The sequence below is a fragment of the Saccopteryx bilineata genome, chromosome 5 (genome assembly GCF_036850765.1).
Source record: "Saccopteryx bilineata isolate mSacBil1 chromosome 5, mSacBil1_pri_phased_curated, whole genome shotgun sequence".
Classification (NCBI taxonomy): domain Eukaryota; kingdom Metazoa; phylum Chordata; class Mammalia; order Chiroptera; family Emballonuridae; genus Saccopteryx; species Saccopteryx bilineata.
Genome location: NC_089494.1, coordinates 248,663,852 through 248,678,497, shown reverse-complemented (window position 1 = coordinate 248,678,497; position 14,646 = coordinate 248,663,852). Strand labels below are relative to the sequence as shown.

The 14,646-nt window shown below is 45.4% G+C and overlaps 1 protein-coding gene across 1 annotated transcript; it reads left to right on the top strand.

Annotated features, from left to right (window-relative positions):
• Nucleotides 1-311: 311 nt before the first annotated feature.
• SMIM20 (small integral membrane protein 20) lies at nt 312-12,881 on the top strand. Its single transcript, XM_066280360.1, has 3 exons — nt 312-556; nt 11,217-11,273; nt 12,063-12,881. Exons 1-3 carry the CDS (start codon nt 448-450, stop codon nt 12,098-12,100), a joined length of 204 nt encoding a protein of 67 aa, XP_066136457.1. The 5' UTR covers nt 312-447; the 3' UTR covers nt 12,101-12,881.
• The last annotated feature ends 1,765 nt before the right edge of the window (nt 12,882-14,646 follow it).

The window sequence follows — 14,646 nt, the reverse complement described above, 5'->3', positions numbered from 1 at the left end:
ACAGGGTCCGCAGAATGGAGCGCAACAAAAGCTCCACTCTCAAACCATCTCTAGCGATCCTCCGGGGCATTACACCCGCCAGGGAGCCCTACACCGCCAGGGAGCACAGGGACCGGGTGCGCGCGTAAGGCCCCGCCCCCTCTGCCCCACCTCCCCGCCCCCCGCCCCCCCCACCCCCCGCCCCCACCCTACCCCCCGCCCCCCCCCGCCCCACCCCACCCCCCGCACCAGCTCCGTCCAGCCCCCAAACCCGCCTCTGGCCCCACCCTCTCCCTAACCACGCCCCACCGCACCTCCTAGCCACGCCCTCAGGGCCGGAAGCGAAAGCAGCTCCGCCTCTTCCGAGCTGTGTTGTGACCCCGGAGCGCCCGCGGAATTCCCTGTTGCAAGTGGCCGGGTCCCGAGTTGCGGGCCTCTGAGCGGGTCAGAGCCGTCCCCGCGGGTGCCATGTCCCGGAACCTGCGGACCGCGCTCATTTTCGGCGGCTTCATCTCCTTGGTCGGTGCCGCCTTCTACCCCATCTACTTCCGGCCCCTAATGCGGCCGGAGGAATACCGTGAGTGACCTCTGACCCAGTGTGGCGATCTAGTCCCAATTACTCCCTGCCCCAAGGTGGGGATGTGGTAAGATCTAGGCCCCGCAGTCAGGCTGACCCGGGTTTGAATTCTGCTGTGCGTGTGACCTTAGATGAGTGACACAGTCTCCCCGATCCTGAGTGTCCTCCTCTGTAAATATTTCTGTAATATCTAAAATCAAACCTCTTAGCCTCTTGTGAGACTCAAAGGTGGTAATGAAAGCAGTCTGCCCATAGTAGGTGCACACTAAATACTAGTTCATACTTACAATTAATATTATCCGAACGTTGATCATATGTCAGCGTAGGCATACATTGGCTCGTTTAATTTTCACAACCTCACTTTGGGATAGGTATTATTACCCGTGATGCAGGTGGGGAAACTGAGGCTCAGAAAGGTTGTATAACATGTCCCAGGTCACACAGCTAGTAAGTTGCAAGGCAAGTAAGTATTCCAGCCCTGGCCTCCATCTCCAGAGCTTCCACACCCTGTAGCTGGAAATGGTGATGTAGGGGAAGCAGATTAAACCCTAATCACGCTGAGCTAGAAGGTGATTTTATTGGCAACCTCATTTCCACTCCCAGTGATGTCTTTGGCCGGAAATGTTTCAAACCTAACTGTTAACCTGGGTTTTTTAGTTTTTCCTCTCTTTTCTCACATCTTTTTTTTTCAGGTCCTGCTCTCTTCATTTTAAGCTGGTTGCTCACATGACAATGGTGAATATCCTGGGAGTAATTTTCCTCCTTAATCATTCAAGTCCTATCATGCTAAAAGCCAAACTCTCCTTCCTTGAGACCTATACCTCAGCAAGGATTAGCACTTTGATACATCTGAAACCATCTGTCAGAGAGAAAATATTAGGCATTAGAGGCTCATTTTGTTCTCCAGGAAACCTGAATCATCTTGAAGATGGAAGAGGGCCAACCCTGCCCCTTGAGAATATTAGCGGAGGCTGAAAGCTTGGCAATTTGAAGGCGAAAGCTCCGTGTAAATGCTCTGCCCATTACAAATGCTACAACATTTGGTTTCTGGAGGCAGAGCATTTTAAATACACACTTAAATGGCCTTGTAGCTTCTTTTCATCAGCCAAGATTAAAATGGCCTCTGTGCATTTTGCCTTCCAGCCTATGTGCGCTGTGCATGGGGGATTGCGGGGGTAAACACAGGGCTGTGTGAAGCCCTGCATAATCTATTTCCATCATCATTCTTGATCGGATCCCTGTCACAGACCATTTTATTATGGCCTCTAGAATTGAACGTGGGACAAGGGGGTCTGCTTTGGATCCCCCTAGGAAAGTTTCAGTTTTGAAGACTAGAGCAGTAGCTTTCAATTGAGAATGATTTTGTTCCCCAGGGGACATCTGGAGACATTTTGCTTGTCACTATTGGGGGGTGGAGTGGGGTGGGATGAAGTGAGGTGATTGTGCTACTGGTATCTAGTGGATAGAGGCCAGGGATGCTGTTCAACTTTCTGCAGTGCGCAGGACAGCTTCTCATGACGAGGAATTACCCGGCCTAAAATGTGAATGATGGCAAGGTTGGGAACTCCTGGTCTAGATCACATTATCAAGGTGTGGGTTTGTGCCATGTATCCCTACAATAGTCTTATAAAAATTCGCTAAAATCTGTGGTTGTCTGAGTCACTTGAGGCAAACAGATCAGGCCTTTTAGGTGAAAATTGAATGAGTGGCCACAGTATCTGCTTTTTCACTGGAAGGCATTTTATGCCTGCCCCACTTTTATGGTTCAATTTCAATTAATTTGGCCAATTCTTCTTTGAGAGACATAACTGGTTCTTTAAACAGAGATACGTAATACTAAATGACTGGTATTTACTGAAAATTTATTATGCATATTCTGTCTTGACACACTTCCAAGCATTTCATGTACTGGGTTAACTGACTTAGTTCTCATAACAAACTTTTGTGGTAGCTGCTGTGTGAGCCTTGTGCCCATTTTATTTGTGGACAAACTGAAGTGTGGAACAGTTAAGTTACTTACACAAGGACCCACAGATGATGAGTCACAGACCTGGGATTTGAATCAGTACCCTTAATTGGTATACCATGGCGGCGCCATACTGCCTCTCTAAGGGAGGGAGAAAAGGGAGTAGGGCAGAGGAGTGTCTAGTAGATGAGGACCTTAAAGTAAGTACTTAACCTCTCTGAGCCTGGCCTCTTGCCGCATCTCTAGCAATGGAGCTTCCAGCCCAAATTTACAGGGTTGGGGTGTTCTTAATGAGGTAACAGGTATGGAAACACCTAGTGTAGTCTTATACCAGGCATCCCATAAAAACGTTTAAAAAAATGAGCCATAAGGGCAGGGACATGAGACGAGATGTCAGCAGGTAGACACACCCAGGGCTGGCTAGCCTCACAGTAAACTGGGGTCCAGTTAGGTGAGGCGAACATGGCTGTGGAACACTGCTGGGAGCGTGGAGCTTAAATTCATTTCAGCACATTCAACGAGCATTTATTTAGCTTTAAAAATTGTTTTTAAAGCGTGGATGTTACTAATTACTATGTACTTGTCACTGTGGGAGGTGCTGGATGTCCCTGGCCGAGCGAGGCAGAACGCTTCTGTCTCCCTCACCTTTCGTCCAGCCCAGCCTCCCCCGTCCACTGCGTGGACTCTGAGCTGGTCCCCCTGCCTCCTCCAGGCGCCACTTACTACCCAGTCTCTACCAGCAGCCACGGTGGTCTTTCTGTTTACTTTTATTGCTGATTTCTACCTTATATGCATCTGGAGTCAAAGAAGGTGGACTGTGATTTCGATTCTGTGATAGCGGTGAAGATCTGCTTTGTGGCTTAGTACAGATCAATATTTACAAACATTTTCTATATGCTTGGAATGATGTGTGGTCTCTGGTGGTTGGATACAGGTTCTATATATGTTGATTAGAGAACTTCTTAATTCTGTTAGCTGTTTTGAGGCCATATTATTAGGTACACATAATCTAGAATGTTCTGGAGAACTGTTTTCAATTATCATGATATATAGGGGTCTTCTTTATTCCACCTATTCCTCCCCTACTCTATTTTATCTGATATTATTAGTTACCAGCTTTCTTTTGTTTAATCTTTTCCTGGTATATCTATCCTCTTATAGTCAGCCTTTATTTGTACTTAAGTCTAACCTGGATTTTTAAATCCAATCTGATCATCTCTGAGTTCATTTTCATTTATTATGTTTACTATTATATTTACTTTTATTTTCTCCATCTTATTTTGTGTTTTCTATTCTTCTATCTCTATCTTTCTTTTTTTTTTTTTTTTTTTTTTTTTTTTTTTTTTTTTTTTTTTTTTAAAGATTTTATTTATTCATTATAGAGAGGGGAGAGAGAGAGAGAGAAGGGGGGAGGAGCAGAAAGCATCAACTCCCATATGTGCCTTGACCAGGCAAGCCCAGAGTTTTGAACCAGCGACCTCAGCGCTTCCAGGTTGACACTTTATCCACTGCGCCACCACAGGTCAGGCTCTATCTTTCTTTTTATTTTCTTCTCCTTTTCTGCCTTCCAGGCTTTATATTTCTCCCTCCTCTACCATGTAGTTTGAAAGTTTTACATTCTATTTTTATTATTATTATTATTATTTATTTTATGATTGTTTAAAATTAGTCCATATCTTTAACCCGCCTATGAAACATACAAAGACCTTAGAACGCTTAGCCCTGTTCTAGCGGCAGAAGTACCTTCAGTCCTACCTTCTGTTTGTTACCCCCTACGTCCCGGTGCTCATAGTCACGACTGTTTCTCTTTTCCCACAGTCTCTAGGCACCAGGGCTTCTCACATCTCACTCCTTTCTGGTTCATTTTCTTCATTCTGAAATACATGTTAATATTTCATTGGTGTGAATTTGTAACTGGGAAAATTCATTCTTGTTTGTTAGAAAACGTATAGAACTCCGGGTCTTCTGTTGTGGCTGTTGTCATGCCATTTGTTCTTTGAATTTGATCATCTTGCTTAATTAAAATACTTCAGTAACCCTCTGCAGTCCTCAGAGTCCGGCTAGTGGAGGATCACTGAAGTGTTTTAATCGGGAGAACGAGGTGATGAGATCCACTCTTCGCAGGCGTTGCTTTGTGATGTGAAGGCGGGGCTGGATGGGTCAAAGCAGGAGGCAGGAAGGCAGGCGCAGGAAGGCTGTACTTTGCTGGTTACAGGACTGGGAAGAAGTATTGAATTTGGGAGCTATAATTAAGAAGGAAATGCTACACGCATGTGCGGCTAATCGCCCACAGGGTGAGGAGGTTGAGGAAGGAGAAGGGCACTCAGCCGTGGGGCTCCAGAAGCTGAGGCGAGGGTGGCGTGGGTCATTATTAATAAACACAAGAAGGAGTCCGTTTTGGGGGGTGCGAGGACAAGCTAGTTCCCTTTGGGGTGTCCTGAGTTGTCGGAGTCAGGCTGTGCTCTTGGAGACCTGCATAGGCAATGGCGATGCTGTCTGGAGCGGAGGTCCTGGGGCTGAGTGCGGCTCGAGATGCAGCGTGTTCGCGCTGGGTGGGAACAGGGGTCAGGGCTCCCAGGCAGTGTTCAGAGAGGGAAGGAGACAAGCTGGCCAGGGACCAGGATGCTGGTGAACACTGCTGGGAGAGCAAGCAGAGGAGAGCAGGGCCTCAGAGGGACGGAGAAGGAGTGGCCAGAGCGAAGGCCCTGAAGCCAGGAGAGGCTGTAGTCACAAGCTCCAGGAAGACAATGCTTCGTGAAAAGGGGTGTGGTCAGCAGGGCCAGGCTTCTTGGAGACAGGAAGATAAGAAGTGAAAATAGCCATTAGATTTTTTTTTTAGAGGTAATGGTCATAGGTCATCTTGTTAAGAATACTTTAGGTCAGTGGTCCCAATGTTTTTGGGGCCACGGACTGGTTTAATGTCAGAAAATATTTTCACGAACCGGCCTTTAGGGTGGGATGGATAAAAAAAAGTATCATGTGACCGAGACAAGCAGACAAGTGTCAAGAGTGAGTCTTAGACGGATGTAACAGAGGGAATCTGGTCATTTTTAAAAAATAAAACATCGTTCAGACTTAAATATAAATAAAATGGAAATAATGTAAGTTATTTATTCTTTCTCTGCGGACCGGTACCAAATGGCCCACGGACCGGTACCAGTCTGCGGCCCGGGGGTTGGGGACCGCTGCTTTAGATGGTTTGGTAGTGGACAGAAAGCAGACTGCAGTGAGTTGGAGAGTAAATAGTATGTTAAAGTGATGAAGGACGTTTGGCCGGGAGGGGAGGAGAATGACAGTGTTGCTTGTAGCAGGTCCAGGGGCCTAGGCAGAGTGTCATTCTAGTTTCTGTGAGAAAGATGGGAGAGCCAAGAGCCGAGAGAGTCTCTGGACAGAGAGAGACAGTGGTAGGGAAGACAAGTCATAGAGCGGGAGGTGGTGTGGAGTCTGGAGAGCAGATAGGAGGGAGAGCGTCGGACCCACGCCGGGCACCCATCTGCCAGCTCGGGAGGAAGGGCTGGTACGGACGCAGCTAAGTTAGGTTTGATGTTGATAAGTTGTGATCACTCCTGGGTGATGACTTCTGTTCTCTCTGTAATGCAGGAAGTCGGGTCTGTGAGTGAGAGGCACAGCCACCAGCCAGGCACTCCTGCCTCGTCCTCGTCCCTGGGCTTCTGTGACCGCCCCTCTGCCTGTCCTCCTGGCTTGGCCCTTTGCTTCTGTCTCCCAGCCACTCTTCTTAGCCTCTCCTGTTGGGCGTTCCTTTTCTGACTGTCCCTCATCTATCTGTTTCCTCAAGATTCTGGGCAGACCTAGCAGAAGCCCACAGTTCTTGGAAGGGCAGTTCCGGAGAAGTGGGGCCAGTGGCAGCACGGGAGGCTTTGCAGGGCTTATGTGTCAAGTCAGTGTGGGCCATTCACCTGGACTAGCTGACTGAGGCTGCCCGGCCTGGGGATGGGGACTGTGGGGACAGGCAGGCTCCAGGGCCTCTGCTGGAAGAAGCCACAGTGCAGCAGAAAAGAGAAGGATGGCTGCTTAGGTAGAGTCAAGCCAAGGAGATCTTCCATGCTTTATAATCAGGCAGGCCACTGTCACCAGGCTGCCTCGTGGGATTTCATCTTGACCTTCACTACGATCTTCAGCTCCTTCACTAACTCAGCCAGAGTTTGCTCGGCAGTATATGAACTACAAGGTCAGTTCTGCACATGATACCTTGGTCCTGACATGAGCATGGGGGAGATGGCAGTTGGCCTTGGTGGTCTCTGGTCCCAGACAAGAAGTATGGAGACCACTGTGCTCCTAGAGGGCATCCTGGATGCTGCTGCGTTTAGCACTCACCCTGTTGGCACAGCATGGCTGGTCTGCAGAGCCCACGTTCAGGGATGAGTCAAGATGCTGTAACTCGAAGCCTAACCTGTCTTTGCATCCTAAAACTAGACAGTGATCCTGAGTGTGGCCTCTTAGCAACAACCTATGTACGGCATTTTGGGCCAGCCTGTGAAATGAGACCAGATCAGATCGTTTTCCATCATCCTGTTCATTTTAAAATTTATCACATCTGCAGAAGCATAAAACTCTTGTTTTGCCAGAGACCCTGTGCTCCTTAAGTCCTCTCATTTAGGTGACTTGTCCAAGGTCCTTTAGCATATTGCTAGGTGGACACTAGACCCTAACTCCCCAAGCTTGCCTGCTGCTTACTGATGCCCTGTCTCACCTGACAGCCGGAAGTGTTGAACAGCAGAGTGCAGGTTACACGCCAGAGCCGGGAGAGCCTCAGTTCTCCTACCTCTGGTGGCGTGTTTAGCTGCACACTGCTGCTCCCAGCTAAAAGTGTATTACAGGGTTCGAGAACAGTTACAAGAAATCGCTTGATGCGGAAATGATTCTTACCGGAAGGGCATTTTCTCATCGAATGCCAGGTGCTCAGAATATGCTTTTTATTCCTCTCACCACAGAGTCAAATGAGATGCACGGCCAGATGAGTGTTATTTTCTAAGCGGCATTTCAGAGCTCTCTGGATTCACCGAGGCTGCCTGGTGAGGAGGCAGAAGTGTGTCCAGGCTGGGAGGAGCCAGTGCTGGCGGTGGCCGTTTGTCCCTCCAGCTGCTGCTCACACTCAGGCTCGCACTCACCACCAGGGCGGCTGGCCGCTGGGTTACCCCCGGACATCTAGATGATGGATGTGTCTGGGCAACAGCAGCAAATGGGAGCACTGGAAGAGTACTTTCTAAATTTTATATTTGCTATTTTAAAAAAGCTACTTTGAAGTAATCATCATGGAACAGTCCAACAGTGTTGTCAGACTTCCTTATATTTGTTTTGCAGTTGTATATATATTTGCTATTAAAAAAAAAAGAAAAGCCTGACCAGGCGGTGGCGCAGTGGATAGAGCACCGGACTGGGATGCGGAAGTACCTAGGTTTGAGACCCCGAGGTCGCCAGCTTGAGCGTGGGATCATCTGGCTTGAGCAAAAAGCTCACCAGCTTGGACCCAAGGTCGCTGGCTCGAGCAAGGGGTTACTCGGTCTGCTGAAGGCCCGCGGTCAAGGCACAGATGAGAAAGCAATCAATGAACAACTAAGGTGTTGCAACGAAAAACTAATGATTGATGCTTCTCATCTCTCTGTTCCTGTCTGTCCCTATCCATCCCTCTCTCTGATTCTCTCCTCTCTGTCTCTGTTAAAAAAAAAAAAAAGAAAAGAAAAAAACAAACCAACAGAAAAGATCTAAGAGTTGTGCAATAAATTCCTGTATATTGTTCACCTAGATTTACCAGTTAGCATTTTGCTACATTTGCTTTCTCCCCAATGTAAAATATATCTATACATACATACATGTATAGACACATATATACATATATTAATAATTATATCTACGTATGATAGAATGATTGCTGTTGTTTTGCTGAACCATTGGAGAGTGAGAGGAAGAATTGTGAGTTCTCATTCCTAAACACTCGGCATGTATTTCCTAAGAACAAGGACATTCTCTTACATAATCACTATACAGTTATTCAATCCAGGAAATTTAATATTGATACCATGCTATTATCTAATGTTTAGTCTAAATGTTGCCATTTTTCCAATTACTGAGGTTGTGAGTTGCTTTTATTTAACTGCTTATTGGCAGGAGAAGATGAGGCCGAGGTAAGGATATATTTTCATTTTCAGAGACTTAAAAATAATTGGGTGATTTCTTTTACTACCATACAAAAATCTGCCAGTCTGTATGCATTACCAGTTTACTAATAGACCTTGGCCCTTTGACTAGAAATAACAATCCTCAATTAAAACTACAAATCACACCACTGCCTCAGCACCAGGGGGCAGAGTCGGGCTTGCTGAGACTCCGGAATGGGGCCTCCTCCAGCCGGCATTGCATCGCGCGGAGCTCCAGGCCCAGTATTTGCATTTTCATCATTTGGCTCCTGATAGAAGCATGCTCACTACTGAAAAGTCAGTAATTAGTTCATTCTGATTTGTTCACATAGTGAAACCCCTGACTTCTGCGTCGCCCTTTTCCTGAGGTTTATAGACATATGCTATTTCTCTAATGACCACAAAATAGAAACCTAACTGTCAACATCATCAAGATGTACTTGCTAAATCCTGAGGGACTGGTTTGTTTTCCTTTTAGCATATTCTGCATTCACAAACAGCGTCTTTGTGTCATATCATGAATTTATATAAGACTGCTTTGGCCTTAGAGTATTTATAAAACATTACTGGAGTAAAGAACCAGGGAATGGATGTAGATAGGATGCTAATACTGGTTATCACTTGATAGGAACAGGTTCAGCAAATCAATTTAAATTCCCTGTCCAAGCCAAAAAAAAACCTCGTGGCTGCATAAGGACAAGGATTAAAAAGAGATTATGGTCTTTTAAAAATGAATCCTCAGCCTCTCTCTAACCTCATTAGAAATTAGCAAGAAAGTATCAAGACAGGGATTCCTTTCTGTTTGGTTGGTCCTCCATTGCATCATAAGAGGATCGAGCACAATTAGGCATTCTGCCCTTGCCATCAAAAGTCAACTTCCTTTGATGCGTGGCGGTCTGCCAGCCGCTTTGGCTGTGCTCGACCTGCTTCTAGGAGAAGGTTCGGCACACCAGGGTGTCTGATCTCCTTAAAGCGGCGGGGCTAGAGTGCTTTCTGGCCATCGATTATTTTTTTTAAAGCTCATCACTTACCTCTTCCATAGTCCTGGAGAATGGATCTTTTAGGTTGTGGGAAATAATCTCTCTTTGTTCTTGGCACGATCCATGACAGGAAGATTGGCACTTTCTAAGAGCATGTTGGAGGCTCATCCGTACTTTGAGACTTCCGTGTTGACAGTGGACTAGGGCTCCGTCCTCTAGGACCTCAGCCTCTTAGGAAATGAGGTCACCTGTTGAGTTATTTTGGAAAGTCTGATGCCTCAGAGGCTGCATTACCATCCACTCTGGGTGGAAGAAGTCTTTGGCATGTCCTGTCCAGATGGTCTTGGTGGCATTCACCGGCTGCTCTTCAGGGAGGCCTGGTGAAACCACAACTGGCCATTGTCTAGAATGGGCTCCATTATGCGCTGTCTTCTCTCTGTCTCTCTTAGAACTGGATATCAAGATTCCCATGATCCCTATTGCCCAGTGTTTTGTTTGCCAAGGCAAAACTTAGCATTGATAAAACTATCAGGTAGGTCACCGAGAATTGACTTTCTGTCACATTGCTGGAGAAGCACATTCAATGAATATTCAATTTTGCAAAACCCTATTTCTTGTACCTTTATGCTTGTGTACCTTTATGAGAATCCAGAGGTCAGAGTAAAGAAAATGGCCTAATATTAAGTAAGAGCTAAATGTGGCTTTAAAGAAACACCGTCAGCCTGATTAAAACAAAGGTCTGATTGCAACATTTAATTACTATAATTTAGTAGTAAACATCCTTTGGCTCCAAGTCTTTCCCCTGAAAAGCCACCTTTTTTTTTTTCACCGTACGTATAATAATAAGTCTTTGTTTTCACAGACCTTGGGTTTATCATAAACCATTTAGAAAGATGTGTCAGAGTGCTTGAAGCCCACAGACATAAAACGCCCAATTTCTCTTGGCCCTTGCCTGTTGGATATCTCCAAAGAGATCGGTTAGGCGGCTGTAGCTGAAACGCACTTTCTAATTGGCACAGCACCTGCAATCAATTAGGGAAGCTTCAATTACCCAAACCAAAGCCACCCACCCAAAGATTAATTTTCTGCTCTATTTCCTATCAAAAACATAGCATATTCAGCTCTGGGCCTGGCTCTTTAGTGAAGTACATTGTAGACATAAACTCCATGTTTTCTGTTAATTGTACTTGTTCCTTCAGATCAGCACCCTTCCCTCATAATGTCACGCCCACCCGTTCTTTCAAAATTGTTCTTTCTCTGTTTTGTAGCTTTCCCAAAAATGCTGAACACACAGAGGAAAGATGTTAGTTGGGAACTTTGCGTTTGAAATATGGCTTTCTTTTACTGAAAATGCCCAGGCTTTCTGCTGTAGGGTCTAATTTCCATAACCTGGAGTAATGACGTCTCTGAATTTAGTAACACTCATACATTGGTTTCTAATGGTTCTGTCTTTGTCCCGTGTAAACATAAAAGATTTCCACCACCACTGCCTCCCCTTCTTGCTGAAAAGTAATTTTTCCTTTCCAGCTAAAAACTAATTTTTCTGTTGTGTTTCTCAGAGAAGGAACAAGCTATCAATCGGGCTGGTATTGTTCAAGAAGATGTGCAGCCACCAGGTAAACTTCAAAATCGAAACTAAGTGTCCTTTGTATAGTTGTATCTGTGCACACACAGGCGCGCATGCGTGTGTAGAGGGTGTTTGCTTTGCAATGGGAGAAATCTTTCCCCTGTAAGCCTAGATTGTGACTGTGCTACTTTTTTACAGCGGTTGCCACTTTATAGGTGTCACCCCAAGATTTCATCTATTTCCCTCCAGAATGTTTTTTGCAAGTTTGCACATTCCTCTTGCATTTGATAAGTCGGCGTAAAAATGTGATGTGCACAGTTAAATATGAAGTGAGAATAGCTGTTTTTACAGACGTGTTTACGAAGCACGCATTTAAACACTGTCCTCCTGGGAAAAGACTGTTTACTTGGGCGCTGTTTTAATTGACGTGGGGTTCAGCTTTATACAAAGCTCAGGCGTTCCCTTTATGGTCGGATGGTTTAGGAACTTTGAGATGATCCAGGTTGGCTGAGGATGAACGGTTTCCAGCTTATTAGCCCAAACTCTTGTGATCTGTGTCAACATCCTTTTTTAATTTAGATTTTTAACTAGGCCAGATACTTACCTTCCTGTGGTGGGGCAATCTCTGAGCCATTTACTAGTCTCCCGTGGCTGGTGGCTGCCGTGGGTTCCGGGCCGGCCGCTCCATTCCAGGGTCCCGGCCGCTTGCTGTCAAGCACCGCCGACTGCCTGTCAACCGCACAACTCAATTCTAATGTCATGTTATTTGCAGGGGGTGGAGGGGAGTGGTAGGAAATTTACAGATGAATCCTGTTTTTATTCATGTTTCTTCCTCTAGGGTTAAAAGTGTGGTCTGATCCATTTGGCAGGAAGTGAGAAGGCTGTCACCAGCCCCAGTTAGCAAGTTAGACGTCTTCATGCTCTGCATTCTGCAGCAAGCACAATCAATCACCTGGCGGTAGAACGGTGGCTGGAGAAGAAAACTGCGATGCCATAAATAAAAGTACCGTCCCACAAGGATTACTCTTTCCCTTCTTAAGTAGCAAAAGAACCCTGGGACAGATCTCGGCATTAGGAAGGTTTTCGTGATTTGGTTCACTTTCTCACAATGAAGCTGTCTCAGCCAGCCGCGTTTGGAGAGCCGCCTGTGAGTCCGCCTCCCCTGCTTCCCCACCGTGCTGTGCTGTGCTGCGACTCCAACCAGGGCACTCGGGCAGACCCTCGTCTGTTCTGCCACCTTCCAAGTAGGAAACGTAGTGAAAAACCGCCATGCTGGGAAGCCTCATAGGGCTCTTTGGAAATGTTCAAGTTGATAAAACTCTTTGAGGACAAAGTTCATTGTACTCTTTTAAGAATAAACAGTTCAGCTGAACTAACTCATTGAAGGCTGCTGCATGTTGGGAATTTAAAAAAATAGGAAGTCAAACTAAATGGGAATGCACACATAGTAGGAATCAGTGTTGGATTTACAGAAGTGAAAGTGTGTATATTAAAGTGACTTATTTTTACTTCACAATGGGCGAAGTTTTTTTGTATATCTTTTCTTATAAACTCATTAAGTTATACTGAGAAGCGCTATTTGACTAGATTATATTTGACTAGATATGTGGCTATGGTGTTTGCCAGTTTGTATACAAGTAAAACTTTTAAAGGCAAATAGCAAATTTGTTGAGACAGATATTTATTGAATGGGATTCTCTGCCAGTTGCCTCACCAGGTGTTGCAAAGATGAACATGAGAAAACTTGCTTCTGTGTCTGGCCCCTAACTAGATCATATGCTTCTGAAGAGACATCATTTTCAGTTTTAGAGCTCCCTGAGTGCCTTGCATATTACTCTAGTCTCTTCTTTTTTATTTGGGCCACCTGATGACATAATTTTATTATTGTGAACTGGGAGTTTGCTTAACAGACAACTGGCAAAATTCTGTAATTACTGTCAAAAGGAAATAAGATGGTTCAAAACCAATATCATCATTTTTGTTAGGATTTCCCTAACATTTAATTGACTTATAGTTAACAACCCAAGGAAAAAAGTTGACTCATTCTGGGTACATTTGACCACTGTTTTCCTTGGAAGGGCCACCAGGAAGTTGTGTAACTTAAAGCCTAATGCTCTGTGGGTGCTCAATTGAGATTTCTTTATGACTGAGGCAAGCGTGTGTGCCATCTGCTTTGGAAGATACCCAGGCTGAAATGACCATCCGAGAGTCATAGAGAACTTTGGGGTCTCGACCGCCTGTTTGTCAGATGAAACAGACGCAGTTTAGTCTCTGGAGTGGGACATTTGTTCTGGCCTCGACCCTGCCCTTGGTTCACCTCTTTGCTGAGATAAAGGAGGCTGTCTTGTTCTGCTCAGCTGCCGTGGTGTTTATTAAAGGACCCCTCTTCCTGTTGTCAGAGGGGCAGCATCAGACTCTGCTGTCTGCACTAGGCAAAGGCTGGTTGAAAGAGATGCTTCTTGTGAGGATTGACCAGGGGCCCTGCAGTTCATCCGTCCCGGGTGTGTCTTCCAGATGCCGAGGAGAGCCCTCAGAAGAGGGGATCTTCGTCAGATACATTTAGGAAACAAAGTTGATGAGGTCTATTTGCTTCTCATTTGCTGATTTCTGAGAAAGGCATAACATTTCCCAGATGTATTTGGTCACGGAACATTTTTCATGGCTGATCTTCTGGGGATTCATAACCAACAACATTCTGGTGGGGAAACCTTTCTCTAGAGTGGTTCTTCTCCAGCTTCTTGGTCTCAGGACCTGTTAGCATCATGAAGAGGTTTGAGAACTCCAAAGTTTTCTCTTTATCTGGGCTATATCAGTAGATACCACATTAGAAAGTCAAACAAATTTTTAAAATATCAATTTATTTAAGAATAACAACAAACTCATTACTCTGACATAGTTTTGTGTACAAAATTTATTTTCCAAGACAAAATAATCTGCTAATTTCTTTCATGTCTGTCTTAAAGAAGACAGCTGATTCTCCAGTCAGCTTCTGCATTCGATGAGTTGTTGCTTTATCTATGACATGGCATGTGGCCCCTGGCAGACTCCACCGTGCACTCATAAGGAGATGAGAGTAAAAAGGGATAATGCTTTAGTCGCATTGTAAAAAGAGTTTTGACCACACAGAGCCTCTGTAAAATCTGAGAGCCACGGAAGTCCCTGGACCACACTTGGGAGTCCAGTTTTCTGCCTCCTTGGTTCTAGTCAGATGTTTTGAGCATTGTATATCTGGTCGCCTTAGTTCCCTGAGAGTTGCTACTGCGCTTTGGCACCTGTCTATTGAGGGAGATGACAAGGGAAGGGGAGAAACTGACAACATTTCTTATAGTTACTACTGAGATGAAGTCGGTCGTTTATTTTTTATGTCAAACAAGGACCTCTTGAGGAAGATTTGGGTTGACATGTTTTAAATCTCAGAAACA